Genomic DNA, 27,602 nt, shown 5'->3' on the forward strand with positions numbered 1-27,602 from the left:
GCTATGAGATAGGTAAGTTGCACTTCATAGTGAAGTACTGCTGCTATCAATCCTTGTATTTACGGGGATGGATAGGTAGCTGTGATGTAACAACGTGGGGCAACGTCTCGACGCGGGGCATATTCCAACGACATTCAAGCTCCTGGTCACTTCTTCAACTCATTTCATTCTCATTTTACAACATAATTCGCAAATATGGAGACCCAGGTTGAAAGGCTCGTCGAGAAAGCGTGGAAGAAGTATGAGGAGACGCCAAAGGATAAGAGATTATGTGAGTACCCGCCAGCGCTCATCTTCTTTCATTAGAGCTCTCATGAGCTGAGTTGTCACCCTTCTCTATATCGATATACTTCTCTCCCGAACGAATGGATTATCTTGCTAACATTCTTAGTGATTGGCGTTGCTGGTATCCCAGGCTCAGGCAAAACAACCTTCTCACAAATCATTACCGATCGAATCAATGCCCGCGCCTCCTCTTCAGATCCCTCCTCTCCTCCTCCAGCAACATTCGTTCCCATGGACGGCTTTCATCTCACCCGTGCCGCCCTCTCAGCCATGCCAGACCCCGATACAGCCCACTTCCGCCGCGGCGCAGCCTTTACCTTCGATGCGCCCAAGTTCCTCACCCTTGTCCAAGCACTCTCCAAGAGACCAATTCCATCAGAGCCAATTCTTGCGCCATCCTTTGATCATGCGCTGAAGGATCCCCGAGACGACGATATCGTCGTCAAGCCGGAGCATCGTGTCGTTATACTTGAGGGAAACTACCTTGCGCTAGATCAAGATATCTGGCGAGATGCGGCGAAGCTTCTGGATGAGGTGTGGTTCGTTGAGGTAGACTTTGAGGTTGCGAGGAGGCGGCTACGAGAGAGGCATGTAAGAGCAGGCATTGTGAAGGATCTTGAAGAGGGAGATAGAAGGGCCATGGAGAATGATCTAGTTAATGGTAAAGAAATCATTGACTTTAGACTTAGAGTAGATGAGATAATCCAAAGTCGAGAAGATGGAAGCTGGGTCCATGAATAGAAGATCTGAATAGAGGAATAATAAATACTTTGTGCATTCTATCGACCAATGTCAAAGGATATCTCTTCTAAGTCTCTCTAGCCATATCATCGTAGTCTTTCCAAAACGCAAGCTATGCCAATGTAACCAGAACCTACTCCAACGCTGCAATAAGAACCAGCAATGCTTAAATTCGCTCAAATCCAGTAGCCCACTCAGTTGGTTGTCATATTATGTTTCGTTCGATGTCCTAGATCGTTCCGCGCTCAGCTTGCGAATCTCTTGCGCCATGCTACGCCCCTTGCCCTTGCGCGCTGAAGTTATCGAACCACGGCTCACATCCCGTCCAGCGGTAGCAGTCTGGTCTAGACCCAGCACTTCAATGAGCTCAGGAATCTCAGCGTGGTCGCGTGTCGTCTTCATGCGATGACACCATGTGACTCTCTTCTCCTCGTTCCCATCGCGGTCTGGGCCTCGTTCTTCTGCTTCTTCGAATGCGCTGATAGGCTTCGCCATTTCGTCTCGGGGTGTTGAGACGGGTGTGAGGATGTCTCGTGGTTCAAAGAGGAACTCGCCACCGACTTGGCGCTGGTCACCCATCTTGAGAACGTTGCCGGTTGGAATCTGCTTCACTCCTTGAACTATGCTGCCTACAATGCTGTGCATCATACTTCGGCGCATGTAGGCTGGCTTCGTACCTAGTTGCAGCGTCTTTGACATGCCAAGGGCGTCGAAAAGGGACCTCGTCGGATCGGTATACACAGGAAAGCGACATCCTGTCTCATTGACATACATATCAATGAGCGCAGGATCGCCACATCCAATGACCGCAATGAATGTGCTCACTGGTAGGCGCAAGAGAGCTTCAGGAGTGATAGCCTCGGATAAAGAGCGCAGAAACTCTTGGCAGTTCTGGAGGGACAATATCAGTAACTTGAAACGGCCACGAGACGAAGGGGTCACGACATACGCCACAGAAGAAATGTCTAACAAAGATGATGAGCACGCGTCGTGCAACGTTGCTACCAGTGTAAAGGGTCTTGAAGGGGTGTGATTTTCCGTGTCTGTCGAGAACGATGTAGTTTTCGATCTTCTTGAGGGTTTCGACGGACGGTAGGTCGTTATTGGTCGCAAGTTCGCCTTCGAAGTCTTCGGGCTGTGTCTTGTCGACCTTGATCGGTGTAGGAGGAGATTTGCTTCTTGTAGAGCCAGCCTTCTTAGGTGCAGAGCAAGTATCGCATTTTGGAGCTTCAGAGGTCTTTCCGTCAGGGTCCTGCTCTGGTCGTGGAGGAAGAGTCGGGGCTCGTTCGACGGAAGGACTCTCAGGAGGGATGCCTCCCACGGGCTTGCGCTCAATGGGAGATTTCGTAGTGGTTGAGGCGTTGGCCTCTGTATGATTGTCCGTCATGTTGGCCCAGGAGATCCCCAAGAACTAAAAGATATCGCGAGTCGTGAAAGACCAAGGTTGCAGTAGAAGTTGAGCTTAATTAAGTGAGAGAACCCAATCGTAGAGGGGCATACAAACGGCCCGTAAGTGGCGCCGCTAACAGAACGGTCTCCAGCTTATAAGGGACCGGCCGCAGTGGAGAAGGAGTTTCGAGGCGTCGTAAGCGTAAACGGAATGGCAGTGGCTCAGATTCGTGAAGCGGGAGGTTTTATGAAGTTATCACGAGATTCCTGGTTCTGGGAAAAGGGGGGAGACGTGGCGTTTTAGGTCGGGTCGGGTTTCTTGTTCATGAAGCGGCAAACTGACTTATGACCTGGTGGCTACCCTTGTTTGGCTGACGATGCCCTGAATTTCAGCGGCAGGGGAAGTTTTAGCTTGGTTTTTTAGCTGCTTGTGAGGTCATACATTGGACTGCAAGGGGATTGGATACCCTAGAGATATCGTGAAACCCTCATTTTGTAATGGCTGAAGGTATGAAAAATATCTCCATTCTGGGTAATTATATTGAGAAATAACTTGTTAGTGGTCCTCAAGGTGATTTAGTACAGATTGGGTACTGCAGGGTCGCGGCGTGAGAAAGGATCAGCGTCTTGTTACAGAAACAGAAGTGCATCTGAATTCACTGAAACACACTTGACAGCCATGGCAAACGTCACAGCATAAGGTACCTGGGGCAGGCAGTACGGCATCTACAACGCCATCATAGTGCTGTGAAACCAAGCCATGCAGTGACATAGATCATCAACCGTCATTTATATCCAATAGGTCGTCACAAGGTTTGCTAAGAGTTTGATGTTTGGTCAAGGTATGGGTTGTTAGTAATTGCCGACTACGACAGCTTGAGCGCTATTTATAAATAAAATCAACAGCAGCAATTGTGATCCAATCCATATTCGAGGCTTCAGTCGTTCTCTGACAATTAACCGCCTGGCGTATCATCGGTATGGATGTCCAATCCACTTCCGTCATGTCAAAAATCTGTCAGCGGGGCCTAGACTAGACAGAAATGCCTGTCTCCATCGAGAGCAAAGACTGTCCAAATATTTCTGTCGATTGAAGTCAAATTCTTGGTGGGGTGTGACATCTTCCCACTCATCCAACCCTCCCACCAAATTCTCTCGTTTTTGCAGCTCTCACTCATGCGCAGTTAGCCAAGATGGCAGCTCAAGTCCCCACTGAAGCTCTCAAGGAGCTCAACGGTAAGTTCCTACGTATACGGTCTACTCAGCGGTGAACTATCATGTGAAAACGTCAGGTCTGGACCAGAAAATACTGACAACGGCTGCCCCGCAGTGGCCGATGGCTCTCAGAAGCCCGGCGCAAACACACAATCAAAGACCGACGCTGCCGGAGACGACCACGGCGAAGATGATTCCGAAGACGAAGCCAACGGCACTGCTCCCGCCGAGGGAGCCGCCAAAAAGAAGAAGAAGAGAAAGCCCAAGAAGAAGAAGAAGAAGAACCCTACCAGCCAGAGCGACCCTCCTCGAGTCCAGGTCAGCCAGTTGTTCCCTAACAAGTCCTACCCTCATGGAGAGGAGGTTGAATACAAAGACGAGAACAACTACCGAACTACCGACGAGGAGAAGCGCCATCTCGATAACCTGAACAGCGACTTCTTGGCCGACTACCGTGAGGCAGCCGAGATTCATCGCCAGGTTCGACAGTGGACTCAGAAGAATGTCAAGCCTGGACAGACCTTGACCCAGATCGCCGAGGGCATTGAGGATGGTGTTCGTGCTCTTACCGGACACGCTGGACTCGAAGAGGGCGACAGCATCAAGGCTGGAATGGGCTTCCCTTGTGGTCTGAGTCTTAACCACTGCGCCGCGCATTACACTCCCAATGCCGGTAACAAGATGGTTCTCCAGCAGGAGGATGTCATGAAGGTCGATTTCGGTGTCCACGTCAACGGCCGTATTGTTGACTCTGCTTTTACTATGTCTTTCGACAACAAGTACGACAATCTTCTCAAGGCCGTTCAGGAGGCTACTAACGCCGGTATTCGCGAGGCCGGTATTGATGCCCGCGTCGGCGAAATTGGAGGTGTCATCCAGGAGACCATGGAGAGCTTCGAGGTTGAGATCGATGGAACCACCTACCCCGTCAAGAGTATCCGCAACCTCACAGGCCACAACATTCTGCCCTACAGCATCCACGGAACCAAGGCCGTGCCCATCGTCAAGAGTAACGATCAGACCAAGATGGAGGAAGGCGATGTCTTTGCCATCGAGACCTTTGGAAGCACTGGTAACGGATACGTCCGCGACGATATGGAGACGTCGCACTATGCTAAGCGAGGAGACTCGCAGCACGTTGATCTCCGCTTGAGCTCGGCCAAGTCGCTGCTCAGCGTGATCAACAAGAACTTTGGCACTCTGCCGTTCTGCCGTCGTTACCTGGACCGTCTTGGCCAGGACAAGTATCTACTTGGAGTATGTATTGATGCCGATAAGAAAAAGAACTATTGCTGACAGTTTACAGCTCAACAATCTGGTCAACGCTGGTATCGTCGAAGCGTACCCGCCCTTGTGTGACAAGAAGGGCTCGTACACTGCTCAATTTGAGCATGTAAGTGATTCATTGACGTGCAGGTGGTGATAGTGACTAACAGATCTTAGACCATTCTGATTCGACCCACCGTGAAGGAGGTCATCAGCCGTGGAGATGACTACTAGACGGATCTTCTACGAGGTATGTCATGGAGCGGATTGTGAGATGGACTCTGAAATATGACTCTCTTCTTTCGACGCGAACAAGTTTGACTATGTAAATAAACACAAAATATGATTTACGTTAGAATGTATGGCATAGCCAACGATGTATAAGACTTGCAGATTGATTCATGGCATAACGGTGAAGCATTACGGCCTGAATATGCAGCAGAATCATTACGTATGCAAGAACCTGGCAGGTTATGCATTGCTACGTTGATAAATTGCATACCTAGCTATGACACCTAATGCAATCAACTGCCCATTCTGACAGCTATCGATCTATGTATCTAATCTTGGAATACGTACCATAGAAAATGACTGATGCTATCTTGAGTTTCTGTATCGATTCTTGTACATTCCAAGGACCAAGACCCTTGAAATTTGATCTACTCACCCGCGTTAATCCCTTCCCCATATCGAGCCTCACAGTGACAAGTTGACCAATGCGTGACGTTTGATCACCAACGCTTAGCTTCATCGTTCTCCGGTTTTTCCCCATCATTGACGCACTCGCCACTCTGTGGCACAGTCGCTCTTCCAGCAATGCACGAGACCAGAAATCGAGCTCCGACCTCCTCCTGCAGACCGAGCCAATTATAGCCTCTCAATATCCCGAGGCTTTATCGCGATCGAGAGGCTTTGCCGTGTAGAGTTAGTCATGTGTCATATTGGGCTTAGTGGCTGAACGCGGATGTGCTCGGGCCCAGAGCCGATGGCCGGCGATAGCGAGTACCCTCCTTCACATGGGATAATTTTTTCTTAGAGGTGGGAGGAGGAGTCAGGGCGGTGTCCCCAATTAAAAAGGCCGCATCGCCATCCATTGCCATCCATCCCCGTCCAGCGCTCATCTTTACCCTCACTTCCGTCACTCTCCATCGCCACTGGAGCATCTTGTATATCTTCGTTTTCTGCGACTGATATAATAAGAGAGGCGTCTACTTTCTTTTACATCTTTGATTTTTTGACTCTTTCACAAAAACGAGTCTCTGCTTTCTTTGATAAGCTCTTAGCTTCTACACCTGAAGGGGGAAAAAAAAGTTTCTGACTCCCACGCGAGCAACTTCTCTCTTCCGCAACAACACCCGACAAACATCAACGAGTCTTCATCCATCCATCAAAATGAAGGTCTTCAGCAACAAGGTCACATACAACTACTCCTGGGACGAGGTGTCCACAGCAAACTGGACAAAGTACGGCCCCTGGAACAACAAGTCTGAGCATGTCATTGCCGTCGACACCCTCTCCCGCGAAGTCGATCCCGCGACCGGTATTCTTCGCACCGAGCGTCTGATTACCTGCAAGCAAACCGTGCCAGATTGGATCAAGACTATCATTGGTGGCACTGGCGACGAGAGCTTCATGTACGAGGCTAGCTACGTCGACCCCATCAATAAGACCGTTACAATGGTTAGCCAGAACCTGACGTGGAGCAACCTCGTCAACGTCCAGGAGGAGGTCGTTTACAAGCCCCTTGGCGACCACCAAACACAGTTCATCCAGAACGCCAACATCACAGCTCTCTGCGGTGGCTGGCAGCGAATCAAGAACAGCATCGAAGACACCATGGTGTCCCGCTTCCGCGAGAACGCTGTCAAGGGCCGTGAGGGCTTCGAGCGCGTTCTGATGATGAGTCGCAAGGCTTTCGCCGAGGAGAAGGCGCGCCAGATTCTATGAGTTTACCATCACGTATGAATCACGCCTTATCTCCGACCCGCAGTCCCTTATCTCCAAGGGTTGCACACGACACCAATCTCCACTACTCACCGCTACACTATTTAACGACGACACGGCATAAAAGACGGGCGCGCGATACTTAAAAAAGAGGAGTAGATGACACTTGCAGCATTTCACTGGCGTTTAGACGGTTGTTCAAAAGTTATACATAAAAAGAGGATTTTGCTCATTTCGGCATGATACATATGCCCTGCGTTTTGGAGTTGTTCGGACTATACCCCCGGTCTATTAGACAGTCGAGAGCTTATGGACCCCGAGGACTTGCCTCGGGTTCATCGCCTAGAACGGGCTTCTTGATAGAGTCACTGATTAGAATACTTAATCATGAAACCTATTACTATAATTGGTTTTCCAACCCAAGTGATGTCTGATTACATAGCTACTATCTGGTATCCTTGGTACTTGAATCTAGAATAGCCGATTCGGTTCAACATATGTAATCACCCACACTTGATCGCTTCTCAACGGCCTTTGCCCGGCATTCGCTATTTCTAGTGCCGAATGGCTCACACCTTTGACTCTCCGTTCCCATCCGGCCGAGCAATGGTGGTTCGTGACCCTACCTTCCCCGCAGCAGCCGGTTTGGGAATTTGAGGGGGTGGGTGACTAGGGAAGTCTAAAGATGGGATTGTCGGAAGTCGATGCTTTGTTCTATGATCAGAATGGACTTGGATGAAACTCTGTTTTTTGAATTGTTGTGTGGCTTGCAGAATTAAGACGGAATTTGGTGTTGGTCCGACCTATGGGAAAGTAAATTATGAAAAGTTCCTGAGTGTCATGTAGTTCAGGTTACAAATCTTTTGAGGCTTGGTGTTGTACAAAATATAAGCCCTGTTGCCTTAGGCCCCTAGTGTAGGGACCTTACATTTTGTAGGGCTTTTGGCACAGTGGTTTTGTTTAACACTTGGGATTTCTTGGAACAGGTCAATGAGATATCAAACCGGACTACTTAGCTCTCGGATCTCAAGTCAATACCTAGTGGCAGCTTGTGTGCTTGACAAACCCATAGCAACCTTTGTCACCATTGAACCTCTGAGTTGTGTCAAGTCCTTATGGTTCAAAAGTATTACCTGAAAGAGAATATCGCGCTCTAGTGGCCTCCTTTGTCATGATATCAGAGGCGTTAAGGGATTGCGCCAGATGAGGATGATGAACTTTTACAAGATAAGCAGCCAGCCCATTCATTTTGGGAATATAATATGAAACCAACGAGAGGTTCGCTAGCCAGTATTTTCATTTATATGATATAGCAACTATACAATTTGCAATGGTCTGCCCCAATCCCAGACCTATACTCTGTTCTTTGCCATGCGCTATCAAATCCTCGCGGAAAGACCTTGTTGAACTTCCAATGCCAATCCTTTGTCAAGAAACGGAGCACTCTTCGGCGATGTGTAATACAAACGAGACACCAATTGTAAGGAGTCATGAAAGAGTGGTCCTTAGTTGTAGTGGCCAAACATAGGAACATCAGAATCTTCAGAATCCTCAGACTCATCATCGCTGTCATATTCGCTCTCACCATCGCTGCCCATCCCGACCTGTCCTCCACGAGTATCTCCAAGAATGGCCTCAAGCTGCTGTCGCAGTTCTGCATTCTGCTTGCGGATCTCGTTCCTACGGCGTCGGAGCATGTCTTCACAGTACACAGCAAGAATATTGTCCGAAGATCCAGGCTGTCGAGGTTCCCAGTTGGCAGCTGCTCGGGCGGCAATATGCAACAGCTGACGGGCCTGATGGCGGTGAATCTCTTCTGTATCCCCATGATAAATCTCATACTCCTTGTCATCTGAGATTCTATCAAGACTCTCATGGAAGGTTTCGACAGTCTCGGCGCAGAGTTCCAGGGCAGACTCCTTTGTCATGCCTAGGCACGTAGAGCTGGAGAATTTGAGCTTAGAGTTTTCAGTCACTTCTTGCCAAACAGCGGACAGGACCTCACGTTCCTTGTCGGCACGTTCGACTCGGTCGCGGTGATCTTGAGTAAGGACGTCGGTGACGTAAGCACCGTTCTTGAACTGGTTGTGATTCGCAATCTTGAAGTCCTCGGCATACTAAGCGGCGAGAGCATTGTTGAGCTGATTGCGAAGAAGACGCACATGAATACGGTACAGAACAGTGTCGCGGAGGGTACCAGACCAAGTGCCCTGAGAGAAAACAAGAGGGATGTCGCCAGGGATCTCAGGGCGAGAGTTGTAGACCAGGTTGAGGTCCCACATACGACGGATGACGCGGAGAGAAGTCTCGCCGTACTTGATGACGATGGTCTTGGAGAGGCCGTACATCTCATTGTTGTCTTGCTTCTGATACTGCGCGATCTCTTCACAGAGAGGAGCGATGACGTCCTTGAGGGATCGGTTGTCGAGCTCGTGAGCGTAGCGGAGCTGGTTGTAGAGATGAGTGTTTCGGATGATGGCGTGAGGGACGGTCAGAGCGAAAGGGGCTGGATATGACTCGGATCTGCGCGAGTAGGCCTCGACGTTGAGAGCCTCGTACCAGGGGACGGTGACAAGCTTGGAGGGGAGCTCGGGGGGAGACATGGCTGAGGCTTGTTGACTGTTGATGGTGTCGTTCTGAGTGAGAATTTGTTGCTAGCCAGTGACAGGATCTGGCTGAGATATGTATCTGGAATTGATGATGGGAGGCAGAGGAAGAATGGTGTGAGTATAAGTGCGAGAGGATGAGAAACCGGAGCAGCAGAGTGAAGGCCAAGCACTGCAGACGGACAATAGCGGTATTGTCAACTTCGGACCGTATCGTCGTGGTTACGGCATAATATTGTTGATTGTTGGTCAGATGACGTTTGGCGAGAGTGAAACAGGAGTGTGGAAACAATAGGAGACGAAAATTACCAACAATAGAATAACTACGCATGCATAAAAGGGTATCATTGACATTTATCTGAATAACTAAACTGATCGTCCCGTGAATATCGCCCTGTTTGTTTATATGCTCTGGAGCCTGGCTTTGGCCATCGAGGTCAGCCAGAATGGACAGATTCCTTTGTTTCAACTGAACCTCGGGCATAAATCCTGCCTGAGTCCATTCCCGTCGTCTCAATGAGTACTGTAGAGTCGGGAGCGAGCTGTGTATTTTCCCGACTTGAGATATGACCCATTCCTTCGGGTCTTGTGTTTCATCAACCTCGTTGCCTCCTCTGCTGATTTGCACACCGGCCCAATCTTATGCCCTGTGGCGATATTCTCATGACGCTGGGGGATGGGGATTATTTCCCACCGTCTTGTACATATCCCTCAACTCAAATTCATCATAACCTCCCTCAGGGATCTCCCCGATAACCTGAGCCGGCTGTCCCGCAACGATAGAAAAGCTCGGAATGACCATACTTGGCGGCACAACCGTCCCATCCAACACCTTGACGTAGTCCTTTAAAATAGCAAATTCTCCAATCGTACACCCCTTTCCAATCTGTACGTGGTTTCCCACAGCTGCAGCTTGCACTACTGTCCCTTGGCCAACAAAGACGTGGTCTCCTATGCGTAGGGGCATGTATGTAAAAGCGCCCTTGTATATGCGGCCCGGTGGACGCAGCAGGACACCTCGAGCCAGGAAGCAGTATCGGCCGATGGCGACGGCTGTGTTGTTGGCTGGCGAGCTGCCAGAGGATGACGATGTGGCTGTTCGAGCGAGATCACCGCGGATCATGACTTCAGGTTGAATGACGGTCTTGCCGCCGAGCATGATGTTTTGAGTACCGACGAGGACAGCTTTACGTGCGACCTTGTTACCTGTGTCCTATAGCAAGCAATGTTAGCATCGAGTGATACATAGCGCTTAAGGAGCTCACGGTCTCGATGTACTCGCCCTTGGGAGCTCGGCGAGACATGATGGGCGGTGCTTGGAGCCGGTGGAGGGCCGGAGCGGAGGCGGAGACAGAGACGGAGATGGAAGAGAGAATAGGTTGTTTTGGCGACCGGTCGCTAGGCCGAGGTCATGGACAAGTGGGGCCGCATTCACAGTACCTTAGGTATGTACGCCAGGCGACGGGAGGAGGGGGGGGCCTCAATTAGATGCAGTCAGTAAAGCCAAGGCACGGCAAAGGCAAGACAACGTGTAAGAGGTAAATAGATGCTGCAATTATCGAATCATATGATATGCTGTGTAACAGAATCTAATTTGCTGCTGAATGGAGGAGCAAAGAGATAACCAGAGGAGAAAACTACAGTACAGTTGGTAATGAGCTGGCAAAAATACAATCTTACCAACATGATGCTATTTCAGAACAAAGAAAGCCTTGCTGAGCCTTGAAAGACGTTGGAGCCAACGTTGAATACCTACATACCTTGCTTGGCCTTTTCAAGCGCCGTCATGACCAACAGCAAATAGACCCAACAAGCGATGCATTTGACAACCAACACCTAGACAAGCATCATCTCCATATTTTACTACCTGCATACAACAAACATCTCGAGTGTGTCACAAGATTGCTATAATTCCCACACTTGGTCCGATTGAGTCTTGTCCTACACCAACCTCTCTCAACTCAACTCAACTCCTCGAATTAGATAGCCAATGATACTCTGACCATAAGCTAACCGTAAGCTAAGGAACTGACTCAACTGAGAAATCCTTTGGGCTAAACGCAAACAGTATTAGTTTGTATACGATTAAAGAACACGGAACTCCAACCTCCCGCTAAAAAAGTGCAGTTCTTCCCGTGCCGCAAGCCTACCTAGGTAGAGAAGGGTGCGGCCGAATGAACCACTTATAGCTCTCGGAGCGGTTGTGAGCGGTTAATTTCCCCAATTCTTGTCTATTCTCGTCTCTGCTTCTGTATTCTCGATTAATTATTGCACTTCTCGAAATATTGGATTTTAATTTGAATTATTTAATAATTTAATACGCACTCATGTGAGGAGAATGCAGTGGAAATGAGATATAAAGTGACTCGGTCGTTTCGTGCAGTAGCGTACACTAGAACACAGCTGAAACTGCCAGGGCCCGATGTTTGAGATAGATGAGATGGCTTTTTACTCTCTGTCTGTTTTCTCTCTCTCTCTCACTCATTTTTTTACTTTTTGTCCACGTTTCTCATCTTCAGGTGAGACTCTTGGAAACTATTAGATTCCTCCGTATCCGTATCCCCTACAGTACATTACTCGTTGCCCCCATCCACATCTGTACATGCTCTAATACCACATTCTAGATGCAGGTGGTTGACCCCCGGGGACCTGAACCCGGACCTTGCTTATAATATTGGATAGCTGTGTTTGTTCTCCTACGATTCTTGCATCCTTGCCCTTTCCCGCTTATAACATATAGTGTCCTTGTCTTAGTAGTAGTATAAACATAGACAACGACTTGCCGTCTTGGCCCGCGGGGCGCAGGGCGGAAGATGCTCTGTCCGATCTGAGCCAAGGATTACAAGAGTTGATACCTGAGAGGTTACAAGTTCAGACGACGGTGGGCGATTCTGCGTTTCATCGACGGCGACTGGTTGATCCTCTGGTCGTTGATGAGAGGTAGTAGTATAGGATGAAGACAAAACGAACCAAACCAAACCGTAAACATCAAACACTCTGTTAATTAACCACTTTAGCCATTTCCCTATTCATTCCTCCTCTGACATTTCAGGCTCTCAACTGAGACGAACGAGACTCTTGCTGACGGCAACACCAAGCCGAATACAACTATGATCCCTGCTTACACCTCCAGAAAACGACGCTTCCGCCCGCGCTAGGGTCGCCTCTCAACGCGGCCGCCCTTCCATTTAGATCATTTCCCTTCCCTTGCTACCTTGCCCCAAGCGAACAGCGTTGCATTGCACTAACTAGATGGCTTTTTTGATCCCTACACCCTCCTCTCCTCCACTCTCTCTCGCCTCCGCCCGCGTTTCGAGGCCTAGTCCATGGATTGTTTGCCTGCATCGCTTTCCTCTGAGTTTTTGGCGAGGCAAGAAACAGAAACGAAGGAGAAACTATCTTGTTCTGTTCCGTTTGTTGGGGTTTCGTGTCTATCTCAAACTCTGCCTAGATAGGGCGCAGTAGAATTTGACTGTTTTGTATATAAAGTCTATCACGACCTCGTCTCTTGAACCACAATCAACAACTCACTCGCTTCTCTCTAGTCGCCTTCTATTCTTGTTTTCTATTATTACAAGTCTTGTCTGGTTCTGGTAACCACTGCATTTCTTATCCCCGCTTCTTTTCTTCTGCACTCACCACACCAACTCTCAATATAAGCGCCCAGGTGGAAACGCCCCATCCACTTAGACCCCTTGCTCGTTGCGTTTATTATTAGCATTGCCGCCCTTGTACTCGTTGTTGCCGCCGATTGTATACAAGACTGCCCTCTGCTCTCCCTCTATCACCCTTTCTACTCTCATATCACTGCTTCTTTAGTCGTTGTTGGTGCTTTAATTCCCATTACTCACTCACGATCGACACCATCTTTTACCTCCTTAAACGCATTGTCATAGTCCGGTGTCTCAGAAAGTTGCTTTCGGTCTCCTACATACATCAATCATCATTAACCATGCTTGCCAACTCCCTTCTCGTCCTTGCCTCTGCCACTTTGGCTCTGGCTTCTCCGCTTGCTACCTTTGGAGCTGGTTCTAGCTGCAAGCCTGGAAAGCCTGTTCCTGTCCTCCCAGTCAACGGTGGTGGTAAGTCTTAGCTCAACCGACTGACTTATATATCCCCAGTTTCACTGACATTACTTAAAGCTTCTGAACTCCCTGCTCCTCCTCAAGGCGTGGCTCTCAAGCACATTGCTTTTGGCTTCGGTATTCAGAACTACACTTGCGCTGATGCCGCTGCCACTCCTGCTGCCATCGGTGCTCTGGCTGTTCTCTACGACATCACTCATCTCTACCCTGGCCAAAGTCCTTCATCTCTGACTCCCGACAAATGGGCCTCTTTCACTGGTGATGTTCTCAGCACCGGAAAGGTCCCTCTCAACCTCAACACCAACGGCGTCGGAGCTTCTACCACCAACCCTTTCCCCAAGAAGCAGGATCTCAAGGTCCAAGGCGTCCAGAAGAAGCTCCCCTACCTCGGACATCACTTCTTCAACGCTGCTGGAGTTCCTACCTTTGACCTCGACAAGGCCAACCAGCTCCTCGTCTGCAAGAAACTCGACGGTATCAAGGCTCCTTCTACTGCCTCCGCTGGCCCTGATGGTACCGGTGCTGTTGACTGGCTCTACCTCGGCGATGCCGGTGGTAGCATTGGCGTCTCCTACGTCTACCGCGTCATGACTGCTGGAGGTGCATCTCACGGCTGCAAGGCCAAGGGCACCGACAGCACCTCTTACAGCACCCTCTACTGGTTCTACGGTTAAACCATAACCAGTCACGACTTTTCATCTTTCACTTCTTAATCATATATTTTCTTAGTCAGATAGAACGGCGGTTCATCGGAGTTTATAAAAGGTCACAATCGCTTTACATAGGATACTCATACGTTTCACGACGATCGTTTACTGGTACAAAATCTCGGGTTTTGGGAACAGATACCATGGTTTATTACGGGTGTGAATGCATCATTACCCCAGAGGACATTTAGGGAACAACATTTGGCGTTTTGCTTTTGATACGAAGGAATTGAAGGGCGTATTGGTTAGTCAAGATGGGGTGGAATGAAGCAAGGTTAGTAGGTAGTTAGCCATTGTCAAATGGAAATACATTGCATCAAGTCCTTTAGGCAAATCTTGAATTCTCACAAAACCGTGAATGATATGGCATACCAATGTGAGCAACTGAGATGTACAAAGGCGCTTCAAGTATATCAACTAACTCCCATCGCAAAGAACGCTAGACAATCCATCGTAGAAGGCAAGATGGTACAAAACACGCCACTCAAGCATCCTCCTTGCCGACAACCTGCTTCTCATGTTCCAGGCTTTCTCTCTCGCAAGCAATGACCACGTTGGTCATGTACTTATGACACTTGTAAGTCAAAGCCGTGCACCAGATGATCATGGCGATGCTAACAGCAATCATGGCCCACATGCCTCGCTGGTGAAATGTCAGTGCTCTGTCGACGCTATTCAGCATTGGATGATATAAACTTACAATGAACCAAGGAGCCATTGAGGCACCATAGAAGACGATGCTCCACCAAGCATTGATGGTATTGCTGCCCGTGTTCATACCGGCCAAGACGATACCACGGAACATAGCTGATTCGTGACGCATGACATCGTTGCACCAAGCGAAGAAGGTAGCCTGGCACGCGTAGACAGAACCGGCCCAGTAGTAAGCCGCGAATACAACCGTGGTAGAATGTGGGTTTGTAGGATCCTTGGAAGCAACCAAAACCATGATAGCTGTGGCGATTCCAGTGAGGCCAATGAAGTATCCAACAAGATATCGCTTTCCAGACAGAAAGTCGGTCAATGTTGCCCAAAACAGCGTAGATACGATACCAACGGCTGGCACGCCGCTGGGATAGTTGTTCTTCTGGGCGACAGTGTATGTTTCGGTCGGATGGTTTTGGAGGAAGAGAGCGAAGAGGGCGTTGGTGCTGAAGGACTCGGTCTCACCGGCGATGATCCAGAGAATAACGAATCCCCACCAAAACCACGATGTAAGAACCATCTTTCCATAGCCAAAAGTGAGTTTAGGTCGCTCTTCAGCGGGGGGAACACGGGATATGGCGAGGGCTCGTTCCTCTTCGGAGAGGTAAAAGGCGGTGGTCGTATGCGGTGTGTCAGGGAACAGAAAGAAGCCGTAGAGAGCAACAGGGATGGTGATGAGGCCATCAATAATGAAGAGCCATCGCCAACCGGTCAAGCCATTTCGACCATCCATACTTGAGTGAATACCCGTCTGGATGAACCCTCCAATCATAGTTCCCGCCAGGCCAGAAGCCGTAAAAATACCACTTCGTTTACCCAGTTCTCTCTCTGTATACCAAGATCCGAGGATGTAGTGGGTGCCGACAAAGGTTGACGCTTCGCAGATGCCCTGGAAGAAGCGAATTGCCATGATGGACCTGGGGTTCTGTACGGAAGCAGTGGCCATGGTGAGACAGCCCCAGAGAACCATCATGAGAGGGAACCAGATGCGAGGCTTGATGTATTGGAGGGAGAGGTTTGAGGGGACTTGGCCGATGACATAGCTGTGGCTTGTTAGAATGTGTTTATGGCGAGAAGGGAGCATGAGATGGATGTGAGCTTACCCAACAGTGAAGCAAGTAAAGATCTGGTTCAACTGATCGCCCTCAAACCCGAGGTCCTCCTTCATTCCAGACACGTAGGCATTGTTGATGTTATTTCGGTCAAGCTATATAAAATCAGCATGAGTCAACAGGTAGAGAGAGAGAGGGTATGGCAACGTACGTAGTTGACAAAGTAACTCAAACAACAAAAGGTCAAGATGAAAAAGTCAATCTTCTGAACAAGACGTCTCTCTCCGGGCTTGTAGTCAACATGAAGATACTCCTTCAGTTTCGACGACATATTTGCGACTTTGTAAGAAAGAGTCTGAAGTGGCGAGAGTATGAGTATGATGATGATGATGATGATGATCAAGAGTGACAACCAAGGGGTCGAGACCTGGTCTACTTATACATGCCGAGTGAAGCTGCAGACAAAGAGATAGGTAGTCAGTCATTGGCAGTATTAGTCTCCCAAGACTCAATTATACCGACCTTGGCAACGCTCCTATCCCGCTGCAGTATCAGAGTCAAGTCGCGTGAGTTGAGCGAGCGAGCGAGCGACCAAGTCAAACGATTTCGGCCAAGTCTACCTAGTCTTAATCTACCGAAACGATAAGCAACCAAAAAAATGGGAATTTGCGGGGAAGCGATAGGCTAGAACGTGCACGGCGTTGATCATCCCTGAAGATATGAGTTCTCTCCGCAAATGATTGCTTGATTCATTTCCTCTTTCGGCAACGTATCTATACGAACCTGGTAGATAGGTTCCGGGCCTTGTTAGTGAGATAGGAGATGCCGTGCAAGTTTGGCGGATGTTACTTGGGTATCTCGATGGAGACTGGGGGTTTGATATGTAAAACAGCTGACATTAAAGATAGTCTAATTGGACAAGTTACCGGAGTAACATATGCCAATAATTGTATTTCTCTGTCCTTAGAAAGACGAGTAGTCGGTGTTGCAGACAAAAAGTCTGCCTACTGGTATAATTGGAGTTGGAGTTGGAGTTGGAGTTGGAGTAGTTCATCATGTCTGCTATAGACTATAGTTAGGCGAACCTCTAACCATTCGCCGGATATACTCACCCAAAATGGTCAAACATATCAAAGATATAGCTATCAGCCAACAGACTCGGATCCTTGTTCTATTACCGAGTATCTGGTATTACCCCAGATATTCGTATCTCATTAGTTTCAACACCTCGTGATAAGCTGCATTTCCCCTCATACAACCACACTTTTGCCCCATTGATACCTCTCCCCATCAGGAAGGGAACCTAAATCACTAGTGCACCAATAGTTAACTCCGGACCGGCAATAACCCAAGTAGGAAAGATATCTATTACACTGATACAACCCTCAAGTGACGCCCTCGACTGAGATATCTCAGACTAGATTTAAGCTGCCTCTATTCTCTATCTTCCCTTGGCTAACCCAAGATACTGCACACCAATAGTCTCGCCCATCATGACTCTCACAACAACCACTACACAAACAGCCACCCTTGATACCACTCCTGCGTGGAAGGATATCAGCGACCAGAAGATCAAGGCTCTGAACTCTTCTATCCCTGAACAATGGCGCATTCCTAAAGATATTCTCCCCCCTGATGACCAGGCTGATGTTACAACTTGGCCAGAGTCTTCAGGATGGTTTAGCAAGGAAGAACTCGCTATCACATCTTTGACTGCTGCTGAACTCCTTGAGAAACTCGCTTCAGGGGAGTACAAATCTGAGGATGTCACCAAGGCATTCTGTAAAAGAGCATCTGCCGCTCATCAACTTGTAAGCCAGTCACATAACGAGAAATGCGGTGTACTAACACGATGGATAGGCAAACTGTCTTGCAGAGACTTGCTTTGAACGCGCTCTCCAAACAGCCCGTCAACTAGACGAGCATCTCGCCAAAACTGGAACTCCCGTCGGCCCCCTCCACGGCCTTCCCATTTCTCTCAAAGACAACTTCAACCTTGAGGGTCTTGACTCAACAGTTGGATTCACAGCTCACGTTGGAGACCCAGCCAAGTCTGACTCTGCACTTGCAACAGTTCTTCAAAATGCCGGTGCTGTCTTCTACGTCAAGACAAATGTACCCACGGCTATGATGATTGCGGAATCCGTTAACAACACCTTTGGACGAACTGTGAATCCTAAGAATAGGAATACCACGAGTGGTGGAAGTTCAGGTGGAGAGTCGGCCCTTATTGCATTCAAGGGAAGCCCTCTTGGTGTTGGGTCTGATATTGGTCAGTTCTACGCTCTCACATGGGCAACAATAAACTTACACTGCTATAGGTGGATCATTGCGTATTCCCGCTGCCTGCACTGGTATATTCACCATCCGTCCTTCAGCAGGTCGATTCCCAGTGCGCAACTGTCGCTCTGGCATGCCCGGCCAAGAAGCCGTTCTCTCCGTCAACGGCCCCCTGGCACGAACTCTCCAAGACGTTGAGCTCTACAGCAAAGCCGTTATCGACTCTCAGCCCTGGCTCGTCGACCCCAAGTGTCTCCCCATTCCCTGGCGCCCAGCCCAGCTCCTTGAAAAGCTCAAGATCGCTTTCATGTGGCACGACGGCATGGTCCGACCGACACCGCCTGTAACTCGAGCTCTCCAGATCGCGAAGAAGAAGCTCGAGGCGGCGGGACATACCATCATTGAATGGGATCCTGTTGACCAGAAGGAAGGCAGTGAACTTCTTCAGCGCATGTTCACTGCTGATGGTGGACAAACTATCCGAAAGGAACTCGAGCGTACAGATGAGCCTTGGAGACCTGAGATGGAAGCCTACCGAGTCGCAAGAGATTTGAGTACCTCAGAGATGTGGAGGCTTCAGCTCGAGCGAACAGCTTTCCAGAACCGCTATCTCGACCGCTGGAACAAGGCGGGTATTGATGCTATCGTCAGTGCAACGACTCCATACAGTACCGGAAAGCATGGAAGCCTAAGACATGGTAAGTACTTGGGTCATTGGTGAAGCGAATTTGCATACTAATGATTGATAGTCGCATACACTGGTGTTTTCAACGTCGTTGACTACTCAGCTATCTCTTTTGCGACAGGCATCAACGTCGATAAGGATGTTGACAAGCTCGACGCTTCGTATGAGCCTTTGAGCCCGTTGTGCAAGTCTGTCAATGAAGAATGTGAGTAGCCCACTCTAGGTAGTCATACGGTCGAATGTCACTAACACTATACAGACGACGCAGAGCTGGTTCATGGACTACCAGTTAGTCTCCAAATCGTTGCACGTAGATTAGAAGAAGAAAAGGTCATCGCTATGGCCAAGCTCGTACATGAGACTGTTGGCTGAAGGGAAACTGTAGAATAGACACACTCAGCATGTAGACAATGGGAGATCTTGTACTCATCGTATAGAATAACATCATTACTGGGACTGGCACGAATCATGTAACAGATAAAGAAATATCGTATTCATCTTTTTTCTCGTTTGGAAAAACAGACATGGAAATCGAAGACGAGGGAATCGCTGTTCAACCCTCAATCCGTGTACAAGCATGCCTCATCAGCTTCTTGAAGCTATTTCCTCCCTTTCCCATCCTCCTAGTATCAGGCATTAAATTCTTCAAATCACCAAGCCTTGTCCTTGTTTCCCTGTCCTAAAGTATCTCTCTCATTTTGAACTTGAAGTGACGTCTCTGAACCTCCTCTAAGACACTGCCCGACTCTTATCATACGCGAATACGTTTCCTTATCTCCTAGAGGCATCCAGTCCTCCCTGGAGATCCTGCTCGAGCCCTGTGTTTCCATGGCCCGGATACTCCTGTGGTCGGGGGTCCTCCGCTGTCCATTGGCTGTTGCCCTGAGGCAGAGGAACGGGCACTCCCTGCTGGTTCTGGAGACCGGCGGGGCCACCTTGGCCAGGAACAGTGCGGACGGTCTGTCGGAATCGCGAAACCTCGTCCAGAATCATGCCTCTCATCTGGGCAACATCCTCAACGACCTCAAAGTCGAAGTTGAATGTGGTAGGGCAGTCGGGCTCGTCTGAGGCATCGTGCCAGATGTGGAGGTAAGGGTGCTCGAGAGCTTGCTCTACGCTGATACGAGACGAGGGGTCGAAGGCGAGCATCTTGTCGAGAAGGTCGAGAGCATCAGGGTTGGCCTGAGGGAACAGGCTAGGGAATGGCTTCTTGGGCATGAAAGGTAGGTTGCGGACGTATTCCTGGGCACGGGGTGAGCCAATGCGAGAGAGGGTCTCCTCATTAGGAGTTCCAAGAATGTGAAGAATCTGGTTGAGCTGGTCGACGTAGTCACGGCCCTTGAAGAAAGGTCGGCCGCCCAGCAACTCGGCAAGAATACAACCAACAGACCAAACATCAACTATATTGGGTCAGTAAGACAACTCACTAGCACTGTGGTTTCGGGTCACACATACTCGCTTTGGTGTAGCTCTGGAAGCTTAACATGATCTCAGGCGCACGGTACCATCGGGTAGCGACATACTCGGTCATGTATCCGGCATTCTCCTCGGGGTCGACTGAGAAACCTCGGGCAAGACCGAAATCGCAAATCTTGAGCTCACAGTCGGCATTGACAAGCAAATTTCCGGGCTTGAGATCTCGGTGGAGCACATTGGCGGAATGGATGTACTTGAGACCGCAAAGGATCTGGTAGATAAAGGATTGGAAATGGGCATCGGTAAGAGGCTGGCCAGATCGAATGATGGCAGCCAAATCACACTCCATCAGCTCTACGCTGTGTCAGCTTATAGTCACTGTTTCTTCTCGGCTCGTTACTGACCCTCGTACAGATACGTCTCGTTGAAGTTATCGGGTCGAGGAATGTCCATGTCGTACAAACATGTGATCTATTCATGAACATATTAGCATACGCGTCCTTGCTTGACCCTGGTAGTCGTTGCGCCTCGGCAGAACTCACGTTGCGGTGGCCTCGGAAGTGCTGAAGCAGCTTTATCTCGCGCAGAGCGCGCTTGGCGAGAATCTTCTTGCTGAAGACATTGGTGACCTTCTTGATGGCGACGCCCTCGTTGGTTTGGTTGTTAACGGCGGCACTGAGAGGCGGGGTTATCGTCAGCAAATGCAGAGGCGGCGGGGTAGACAACGAGTTTGGAGTCGCAGCACAAGCAAGAAGACGAGTGCTACGAGCAGTAACGGGATGCGCACTCACCAGACGATACCGTAGGCTCCCTGTCCAAGCTCCTTGGTGACCGTGTAGCGTTCGTCGACGATAAAGTCCTGGTTAAAAACCTTGAAGACCTTGCGTCCTTGAAGGTCCGACATGGTGGCTGTTCTGTCTGATAATGATCTTGGATGCGGTGCGGGGCAGATGGAAGATAGAAGCTTCGAATGCGACAAGGTTTTGGTCAAAGAGGAACGACCGTTTGCGTCGCTTGAGGAGTGAACTTTATAGGGAAAGACAAGGTATATAAAGATGAAGAGTTTAGAAATGCTGGGTAAGAATAAGACAAAGAAACCGTCAGCGACGTCTTTGCGATATATGTAGGTAGGTATGTACCTTACCTTATGTTGCTGGTTGGTTGGGTCCCGCGGGTTGAACGAGTGGAATGGGAAATAGCTCCCTCAGCTGCTGAGCCCATCCCTGGACTGCTACTGGACGAAGCATTGCGTTGCTGTTTTAGCAGGGGCTTTCAGGGCTGCTAGAACCGATCCACAGTGGCCCGAAGCCGCTAAGGTATGAAAAAAAGGGACCCCGCAGCGAAGTCACCGCCTGGTGATGTGGCTGATTTGCTCGGCTTGCGGCCCCCACACGCACTGGGCCAATGGGAGGACGAATCAAGCTCTTCACTTGATAGCCGCGCGACAACGACCCTGGTTCTCAAGTCGCAATGATGCATGCAACGGCTCGGCCTCATCTATTGCAAAAAGGGGAACTTGTCGTGTTGGACTCTCAGAGGACGCAGACTCAAATTTGATGATTTAACAACACGCGTTCCTTTACGAAGTCCAAAGTTAATCCCCTCCTAATACACAAGAGAAGGAGAAGGTATCTCGGCATTCACCTCCCGCTTCGTTAGGTCGTGTATCCAGCCGCACGCCGTCCTGTGCCAACAAGGGGCTGAGTCTGTTAAAGGCCATCACCGATGGTCAGCAATCTCATCCAATCTCACCCGGCATCTGAGAGATCCGCCTCACGTAAAGCCTCCACTGAGAATTAGGATCCAATGCCGTCAAGTTGCCAGGTGTACAGTATGACCTCGTGTTGTTATCAAAGTCTCTGGGTCCGGCATCACCGATGCAACATGACAGACATGAGAGACACTCAGAGTGAAGTCAGACAAATTGAATGACGCTGTTCTTCAGCCCGAGATCAAGGCCGCCCACTAGGCCGCTGCATCGTCAGCCCTGGGATCATAGGGCTGAAGCTTGCCAAGTGGGACTGTCACTGAACTCCCAGACTGTGACATTATGGTGTACGGTACTGTTTCTGATGTCTTTGACAATTCTCCTGGCCTCTTTTGATCATTGTCAAGGCATTAGAAATATTGAGCAAACTTGTGATTGCATCATCTCGTGAGAAGTGGCCCACCAGAGAAAAGTTCGCCGGGTTTCCTTCTTTTTCTTGCTTCGAGACCAGCTTCCATGGGTGTTTATCTGAAACCGACCTCATGGATTCTGAGACACAACCTGTAGGATCGACATAGAATAACCTACCCTCCAACTTAATCGAACCGTCTTGCTGGGAATCATTCAGCCAATAATCATCAACTTTGTTGAAGTGTCAATAAATATTCTAATCTACCTAGTCCCCTCTAATATATAGCCTACCTCGTTTCCCTTCATTGATCATCTATCTGTATGTACGTACAAGTATTGGGTATTAAATCCATCACCACCCCCCAACTCCATCAATATCATCTCATCCAGCCATTTACTCTTCTCCGAAAATCTCCTTCAGAAAGTTCTTGGAGAACCGTGTGCACTGCTCATACGCCTTTGCGAAACCGTCGTCTCCGCCGTAGTAAGGATCGTTGACGATCTCGGGTCGCTTTGTTCCGCTGAATTCGCCGAACAGCATAACCTTGGCTTTGGAGTCTGGGGCGTTCTTCTGTAGTCTGTGAAGATCGGAGAGGTTTGATCTGTCCATGGCGAAAATGTAGTCAAAGGTGTTGAAATCGCTTGGGTGGAACTGGATATTGTGTCAGCAAGATTACGATGCGGGTGAGATGGAGGGAAACATACGCGCCGCGCGAGATGGTCGTAATCATTTATACCATTGGCTTCGAGAGTAGCCATGGTTCTATCATCCGGGGGTTCTCCGCTGTGATAGGCAGCTATAGCAAGAATAGTTAGTTAAATTCCGTTTTGTTTGTTCCGACTTTCATACCTGTACCGCAAGAATCGATGCGCCCAATCTTGTCCTTGAGATTCGGCTCCTTGGCAAGGCTCTGGAAGATACCCTCAGCCATAGGTGAGCGGCAAATATTGCCGAGACACACAAAGAGGACGTTTACTTGGTCTGGCATGATTTGATTTCGACGATGATACAGTGATATGAAACAGAGTACGTAGGTCGATCGCGAGAAAGAAAAGGAAAAGTAACAATAAGCTTAACTTATTTATCGAGAAAGGAGGGAAAATGAAAGAACCGAAATACTGATGATCGCAATGGGATTGAGTGACGTGACGGCCCGATGCGCTTAATCTACTGTGCCCCGCCATCTCACAATTCCAGGCTTTGGAGTGGAGAGATGGAGGGGCACGGGCACAGTATTAAAAGCCATGGCCATCAAAAGCTGAACTAATGAACAGGATAGATTATAATCATCAATATTTTCCGGTGATATAGACAAGCTACCTATAGCACAACCAAACTTCACCTCTCAGTCTCCAACTGCCTGCCACTATGTCTCACCATCTCTTGGCATTGCATCAGATCGTTCATTCACTCTAGATAATCCGAAAAATAAACAAGTTTCAGTGAACCAAACACTGTATGGCCTTTACTAAGCGGCACGTGCTCTCGTGCTCAGCTGGCGTCCGATATCCCTGTCAAGATGGCTTCTCCAACGCGTTCCAATTGTTGAAACCGTGCAAGCATCGTTACTTAGTTAGCTCAAGCCATCGGCCTAAAGTCTTCCCATCTTCACGGTTCACAGCTAGCAATCCGACAGAACGATGTGAATAAGCGTAAATCCATTGAGTGAAGAGGCAGCAAGATGGTCTATAAAAAGGGCTTCGATACCTCAATGGCCTCAGGCTGAACTTGAACTTGAACTCTCCATCCTTCAATCTCAAACAACTCTTGATTCTTCTTAACATCATCTCAACAATCCAATATGTCTGAGTGGAAGCCACCGGCCTTTGGTACCCCCGTCTGGATGAGCATCCCTGCCACAGACGTCAGTCGTGGTATGTCCTAGCCAATTGCTAGTCTGTCTTGCTCTTACACCTCTATAGCTACAGAGTTCTACAAGACTGTATTCAACTTCAACTTCAAGCACTCCGACCACAAGAGTCCTGATGAGTTCAGGAAACTCGACTTCAACCCCAGTCTTGGCTTGACAGGTGGTATTCAGCAGGCTCCTGACCGAACTGGTAACTTCCATCCAGGAAAAGGGGGTCTTATGGTTTACTGGTTCGTCGAAAACGTTGACAGCATCGGGCCTATCATTGAAAAGTCTGGAGGAAAAATGTTGACTGAGAAGGATAAAGAAGGCGATTTTGGCCTGTATAGATTCTTTCAGGATACTGAGGGATCTGTTGGTGCCGTGTACCAGATGGCTTGAACTTCTACTTAGGATGACCGATCTGTGCTCTTGAATTGACTACACTCCTTTTGCTCATCACTTTAATCGTCTCCTCGTATGATACAGGTATTCAACGACAATCGCCCAGAGTGATCTGATAGAGGTGTCCAGAACGATGCTAAGGGGTCGAAGTCAAGGCACTTGTGTATCAAAACAAGTTCAATAACAGTGTCTGCACCAGTTATAGGAGGAAATTCGAAACTAACACTGAGATCCTTGATGCTTGTTGGAGTTCAAGTTTATAATAACTGGAGAGTCGTAGAAGAATGGCACTACGTGAGTGAGCTGTACAGCTGTTAGCATGTCTGGGATACAGAACGGTGATCTTTATTACTTATAGTAGAGACAAGAGTTGTCAGTGTGCCGCAAAGAGCCATCATAAAAACTCAGCGTGATAAAAGGCGACTTCCAAACTTCCGCTGCCTGCCTTTGCTCATAGTTTGTGTTGACAGTAGAACAACGGCCGATAGCAAGACTTCTGGGAGTGATCTCTCTCTCTCTCTCTCTTTCGCTCGCTCGCTCTCAAGCTGCAATGATATCAGAGGCACCAGTATCTCTCCTACGAGGCCAGATGCGACTGTATCCTTCATGGGTGAAAACTATAGCTCTTTGCAGTCTAGCATACTTGCCAGCTTGTCTAATAGATTTCACAACAGCCCGATACCACTGAGTATAACCACGCAGCGAAACGGACAACTCAACGAGATAGTTAGTTCTTGGAGCAGGATAGCGTCACTTAGACATAGTCTACGATATGCTACAGCAAAGGTTCGCATGCTTACCTTTGCTATATAAGTAAGTCCGTAGACTACCTAAGAGCCTGGAACTCTTGGAATGTACATGACCCAAGCTCGTTACCTCAAATAGACTGCCAGGCAAGCTCAAATCTCACAACCACACGGCCAATCACTAGACGAATAAGCTTATTTGAATTTTTGTTTCCATTCATTTTTCATACACAATACAAGAGAGGGGATGCCACATATAGTCGAGGCGCCGTGTCATCGCACGTTATTCTGTCCCCTCACCCGCTCCGCTGGGCGATTCCAGCATCAATCTCCAGGTCTTCCACATATTCCCCTACCCAAAAAAAGACACATACGCCAGGCTCGGTTGAAATGCAATAATAATACACAGAGCGTACACAGCCCATCAGGAACCTTTCCCTCCCGAGGTTGTGCTGCTCAGAGGCCGTTGTCGTTCATTGTTACAGTTGGTCGTATCGTTATGCGTTCAAGCGAGCTGTCGCTGACGTTCTCGCCGTATCGTCTCGAGTACTCCCATTACGCCATTGTTGCGCAATCGTTCGAGGACGAGTTTCATGCCATCTCGGCTTTTTCCCATTTGATCCTGCGTCTTGGTAGAGGCGATGCTCTCGATGCTGCGCTGGATACCCTTCGTGCCCCAGCCACCAATGATACCATTCTTGAACCAGCCGTCCTCTTGAGCTTGTCCCAGTTTGCCCCTAATTTTATCACCGAGCCTTGACCTAAACTGAACCATGGTCGTCACAGCAGTCTCGTTAGGATTCTGGTTAACGCCCTCGGCAGGGACTTTAAACTCCTGCTTTTCAATGACAGAAAGCACGCCTGTGAAATTGAGGTTTCGACTCTCCGTCTTCATCCAACCCTCCTTGATATCGACAACACTCGTCTCGAGAATGTATGAAGCCTTGTCTCCAGAGCCACCACCAGTGACACTTGCAGGAAGTAGCTTGTATACAGCACCGGGCATTCGGCTTTTCTTCAGGTGAATTCGAGTTGTGTGAAGTCGACGGGTCTTTGGGTCGACATAGCTCTCAATGGTGTCGGTGCTGAGAACATGGGCGGCGAAAGGGTTTAGCTGAGGCGAGGAGTAACGGAGGAAATAAGCGAGAGTGACAGTCGGGAATGGATGGTTATAGTTATGGTTCGTCGTGTGAGTGAGAACCATTTTCGCGGATTCGAGCAAATAATGCTCGTCAAGAAAAAAGAATCGAAGAGAAGCGACGTAGAAGAAGAGGTCCAATTGATCGAGTGGCAATTGGCTTGACCTATCAATTCTGCCAAGAAGCTCTAAACAAGTCTTAGAGCTTAATGAAACCCCGATTCCTATGCCAATGAGGCGTAAGCTCGATGATGCTCTTGGATCAAGTTGATCACGAAGAGGTTGGTGGTTGCGGAAAATTGAGCCGGCGCCTCGGCTTAAGCACCAGTACTATCTTATCTCCGGGGGGCACGGAGCCGGATATGGGAAATCAATAAGAGAGCAGTAAGACGGACTCAGAAGCGGAGCTCGCAGCTATGTCGGGCCGCGAGAGAATTTACACAAGGGAAGAATAATACAGTAAAAAGAGCTGATGATGGAGTGATCAAGTTTAGATCTGGAGACCCTCGCGACCTCGACAAGCAGAGCAGAGCAGAGCAGAACAAGCAGCACGAGACTTTGGAAGTAGCAGCAGTACTCGACTAGTCTGGGCTTCTTTCTCCGCTCGCTGTGGAAGAAGAAAAAAGAGGAGGAACTTGGGAAGAAAGTGGAGGCAAAAGCACGAGCAATCGGCTGATTGATGTCGTTTAAACCAATCAAGAGCTTCTTGAACACGAAACTCACAAGTTTCCGATTGGTCCGTGATGAGGGGTCGGTTGATCTGGGGAGAGAATGTGGCGATTAACACGTGACTTATATCACAGCGTCATCAGACTGCAACACCAGAGTTTGGTGAGATGACGACAGTTTTGGGACTCACGATGCCACAGGGGGAAGAGTATGACGAATCAATGTCGCTTGGTCTGCACAATGACATAGCATTCATAAGAGGTGCTATCTGAATGCTACCCGTTGGCTCGAGCCGGGGG

General features: G+C 48.9%; 12 protein-coding genes across 12 annotated transcripts; 6 read left to right on the forward strand and 6 right to left on the reverse strand.

Annotated features, from left to right (window-relative positions):
- Nucleotides 1-195: 195 nt before the first annotated feature.
- Nucleotides 196-1,026, forward strand: FSUBG_12869 (panthothenate kinase uridine kinase-related; the record flags this gene model as incomplete). Its single annotated transcript, XM_036677700.1, has 2 exons — nt 196-271; nt 392-1,026. The coding sequence occupies 2 exons, from the start codon at nt 196-198 to the stop codon at nt 1,024-1,026; spliced, it is 711 nt and encodes a 236-aa protein (XP_036531658.1).
- A 210-nt stretch (nt 1,027-1,236) lies between these two features.
- Nucleotides 1,237-2,413, reverse strand: FSUBG_12870 (fmHP; the record flags this gene model as incomplete). The annotated part of the gene is made up of 3 exons (XM_036677702.1): nt 1,237-1,655; nt 1,704-1,917; nt 1,976-2,413. 3 exons carry the CDS (start codon nt 2,411-2,413, stop codon nt 1,237-1,239), a joined length of 1,071 nt encoding a protein of 356 aa, XP_036531659.1.
- Nucleotides 2,414-3,608: 1,195 nt separating this feature from the next.
- FSUBG_12871 (methionyl aminopeptidase) lies at nt 3,609-5,130 on the forward strand (the record flags this gene model as incomplete). Its single annotated transcript, XM_036677703.1, has 4 exons — nt 3,609-3,651; nt 3,746-4,887; nt 4,937-5,023; nt 5,074-5,130. The coding sequence occupies 4 exons, from the start codon at nt 3,609-3,611 to the stop codon at nt 5,128-5,130; spliced, it is 1,329 nt and encodes a 442-aa protein (XP_036531660.1).
- Nucleotides 5,131-6,288: 1,158 nt separating this feature from the next.
- FSUBG_12872 (preli msf1) lies at nt 6,289-6,843 on the forward strand (the record flags this gene model as incomplete). The annotated part of the gene is made up of 1 exon (XM_036677704.1): nt 6,289-6,843. One exon carries the CDS (start codon nt 6,289-6,291, stop codon nt 6,841-6,843), a length of 555 nt encoding a protein of 184 aa, XP_036531661.1.
- A 1,502-nt stretch (nt 6,844-8,345) lies between these two features.
- Nucleotides 8,346-10,750, reverse strand: FSUBG_12873 (dynactin 5; the record flags this gene model as incomplete). Its single annotated transcript, XM_036677705.1, has 4 exons — nt 8,346-8,957; nt 9,003-9,476; nt 10,141-10,659; nt 10,712-10,750. 4 exons carry the CDS (start codon nt 10,748-10,750, stop codon nt 8,346-8,348), a joined length of 1,644 nt encoding a protein of 547 aa, XP_036531662.1.
- A 2,648-nt stretch (nt 10,751-13,398) lies between these two features.
- Nucleotides 13,399-14,205, forward strand: FSUBG_12874 (uncharacterized protein; the record flags this gene model as incomplete). Its single annotated transcript, XM_036677706.1, has 2 exons — nt 13,399-13,528; nt 13,589-14,205. The coding sequence occupies 2 exons, from the start codon at nt 13,399-13,401 to the stop codon at nt 14,203-14,205; spliced, it is 747 nt and encodes a 248-aa protein (XP_036531663.1).
- Nucleotides 14,206-14,722: 517 nt separating this feature from the next.
- On the reverse strand, nt 14,723-16,326 carry FSUBG_12875 (MFS pantothenate transporter; the record flags this gene model as incomplete). The annotated part of the gene is made up of 4 exons (XM_036677707.1): nt 14,723-14,881; nt 14,939-15,986; nt 16,047-16,150; nt 16,207-16,326. The coding sequence occupies 4 exons, from the start codon at nt 16,324-16,326 to the stop codon at nt 14,723-14,725; spliced, it is 1,431 nt and encodes a 476-aa protein (XP_036531664.1).
- Nucleotides 16,327-17,488: 1,162 nt separating this feature from the next.
- On the forward strand, nt 17,489-19,332 carry FSUBG_12876 (general amidase; the record flags this gene model as incomplete). The annotated part of the gene is made up of 5 exons (XM_036677708.1): nt 17,489-17,806; nt 17,856-18,267; nt 18,317-18,973; nt 19,025-19,165; nt 19,220-19,332. 5 exons carry the CDS (start codon nt 17,489-17,491, stop codon nt 19,330-19,332), a joined length of 1,641 nt encoding a protein of 546 aa, XP_036531665.1.
- Nucleotides 19,333-19,731: 399 nt separating this feature from the next.
- On the reverse strand, nt 19,732-21,280 carry FSUBG_12877 (CMGC MAPK ERK1 kinase; the record flags this gene model as incomplete). The annotated part of the gene is made up of 5 exons (XM_036677709.1): nt 19,732-20,360; nt 20,416-20,730; nt 20,781-20,847; nt 20,919-21,051; nt 21,168-21,280. 5 exons carry the CDS (start codon nt 21,278-21,280, stop codon nt 19,732-19,734), a joined length of 1,257 nt encoding a protein of 418 aa, XP_036531666.1.
- A 1,609-nt stretch (nt 21,281-22,889) lies between these two features.
- FSUBG_12878 (LTP1 tyrosine-phosphatase) lies at nt 22,890-23,484 on the reverse strand (the record flags this gene model as incomplete). The annotated part of the gene is made up of 3 exons (XM_036677710.1): nt 22,890-23,147; nt 23,201-23,292; nt 23,346-23,484. The coding sequence occupies 3 exons, from the start codon at nt 23,482-23,484 to the stop codon at nt 22,890-22,892; spliced, it is 489 nt and encodes a 162-aa protein (XP_036531667.1).
- An 813-nt stretch (nt 23,485-24,297) lies between these two features.
- Nucleotides 24,298-24,747, forward strand: FSUBG_12879 (glyoxalase-like domain protein; the record flags this gene model as incomplete). Its single annotated transcript, XM_036677711.1, has 2 exons — nt 24,298-24,370; nt 24,419-24,747. 2 exons carry the CDS (start codon nt 24,298-24,300, stop codon nt 24,745-24,747), a joined length of 402 nt encoding a protein of 133 aa, XP_036531668.1.
- Nucleotides 24,748-26,001: 1,254 nt separating this feature from the next.
- Nucleotides 26,002-26,700, reverse strand: FSUBG_12880 (UPS1 mitochondrial intermembrane space; the record flags this gene model as incomplete). The annotated part of the gene is made up of 1 exon (XM_036677713.1): nt 26,002-26,700. The coding sequence occupies one exon, from the start codon at nt 26,698-26,700 to the stop codon at nt 26,002-26,004; it is 699 nt and encodes a 232-aa protein (XP_036531669.1).
- Nucleotides 26,701-27,602: the final 902 nt, after the last annotated feature.

This window comes from Fusarium subglutinans (assembly GCF_013396075.1).
Source record: "Fusarium subglutinans strain NRRL 66333 chromosome Unknown NRRL66333_c0000295, whole genome shotgun sequence".
NCBI classification, from domain to species: Eukaryota; Fungi; Ascomycota; class Sordariomycetes; order Hypocreales; family Nectriaceae; genus Fusarium; species Fusarium subglutinans.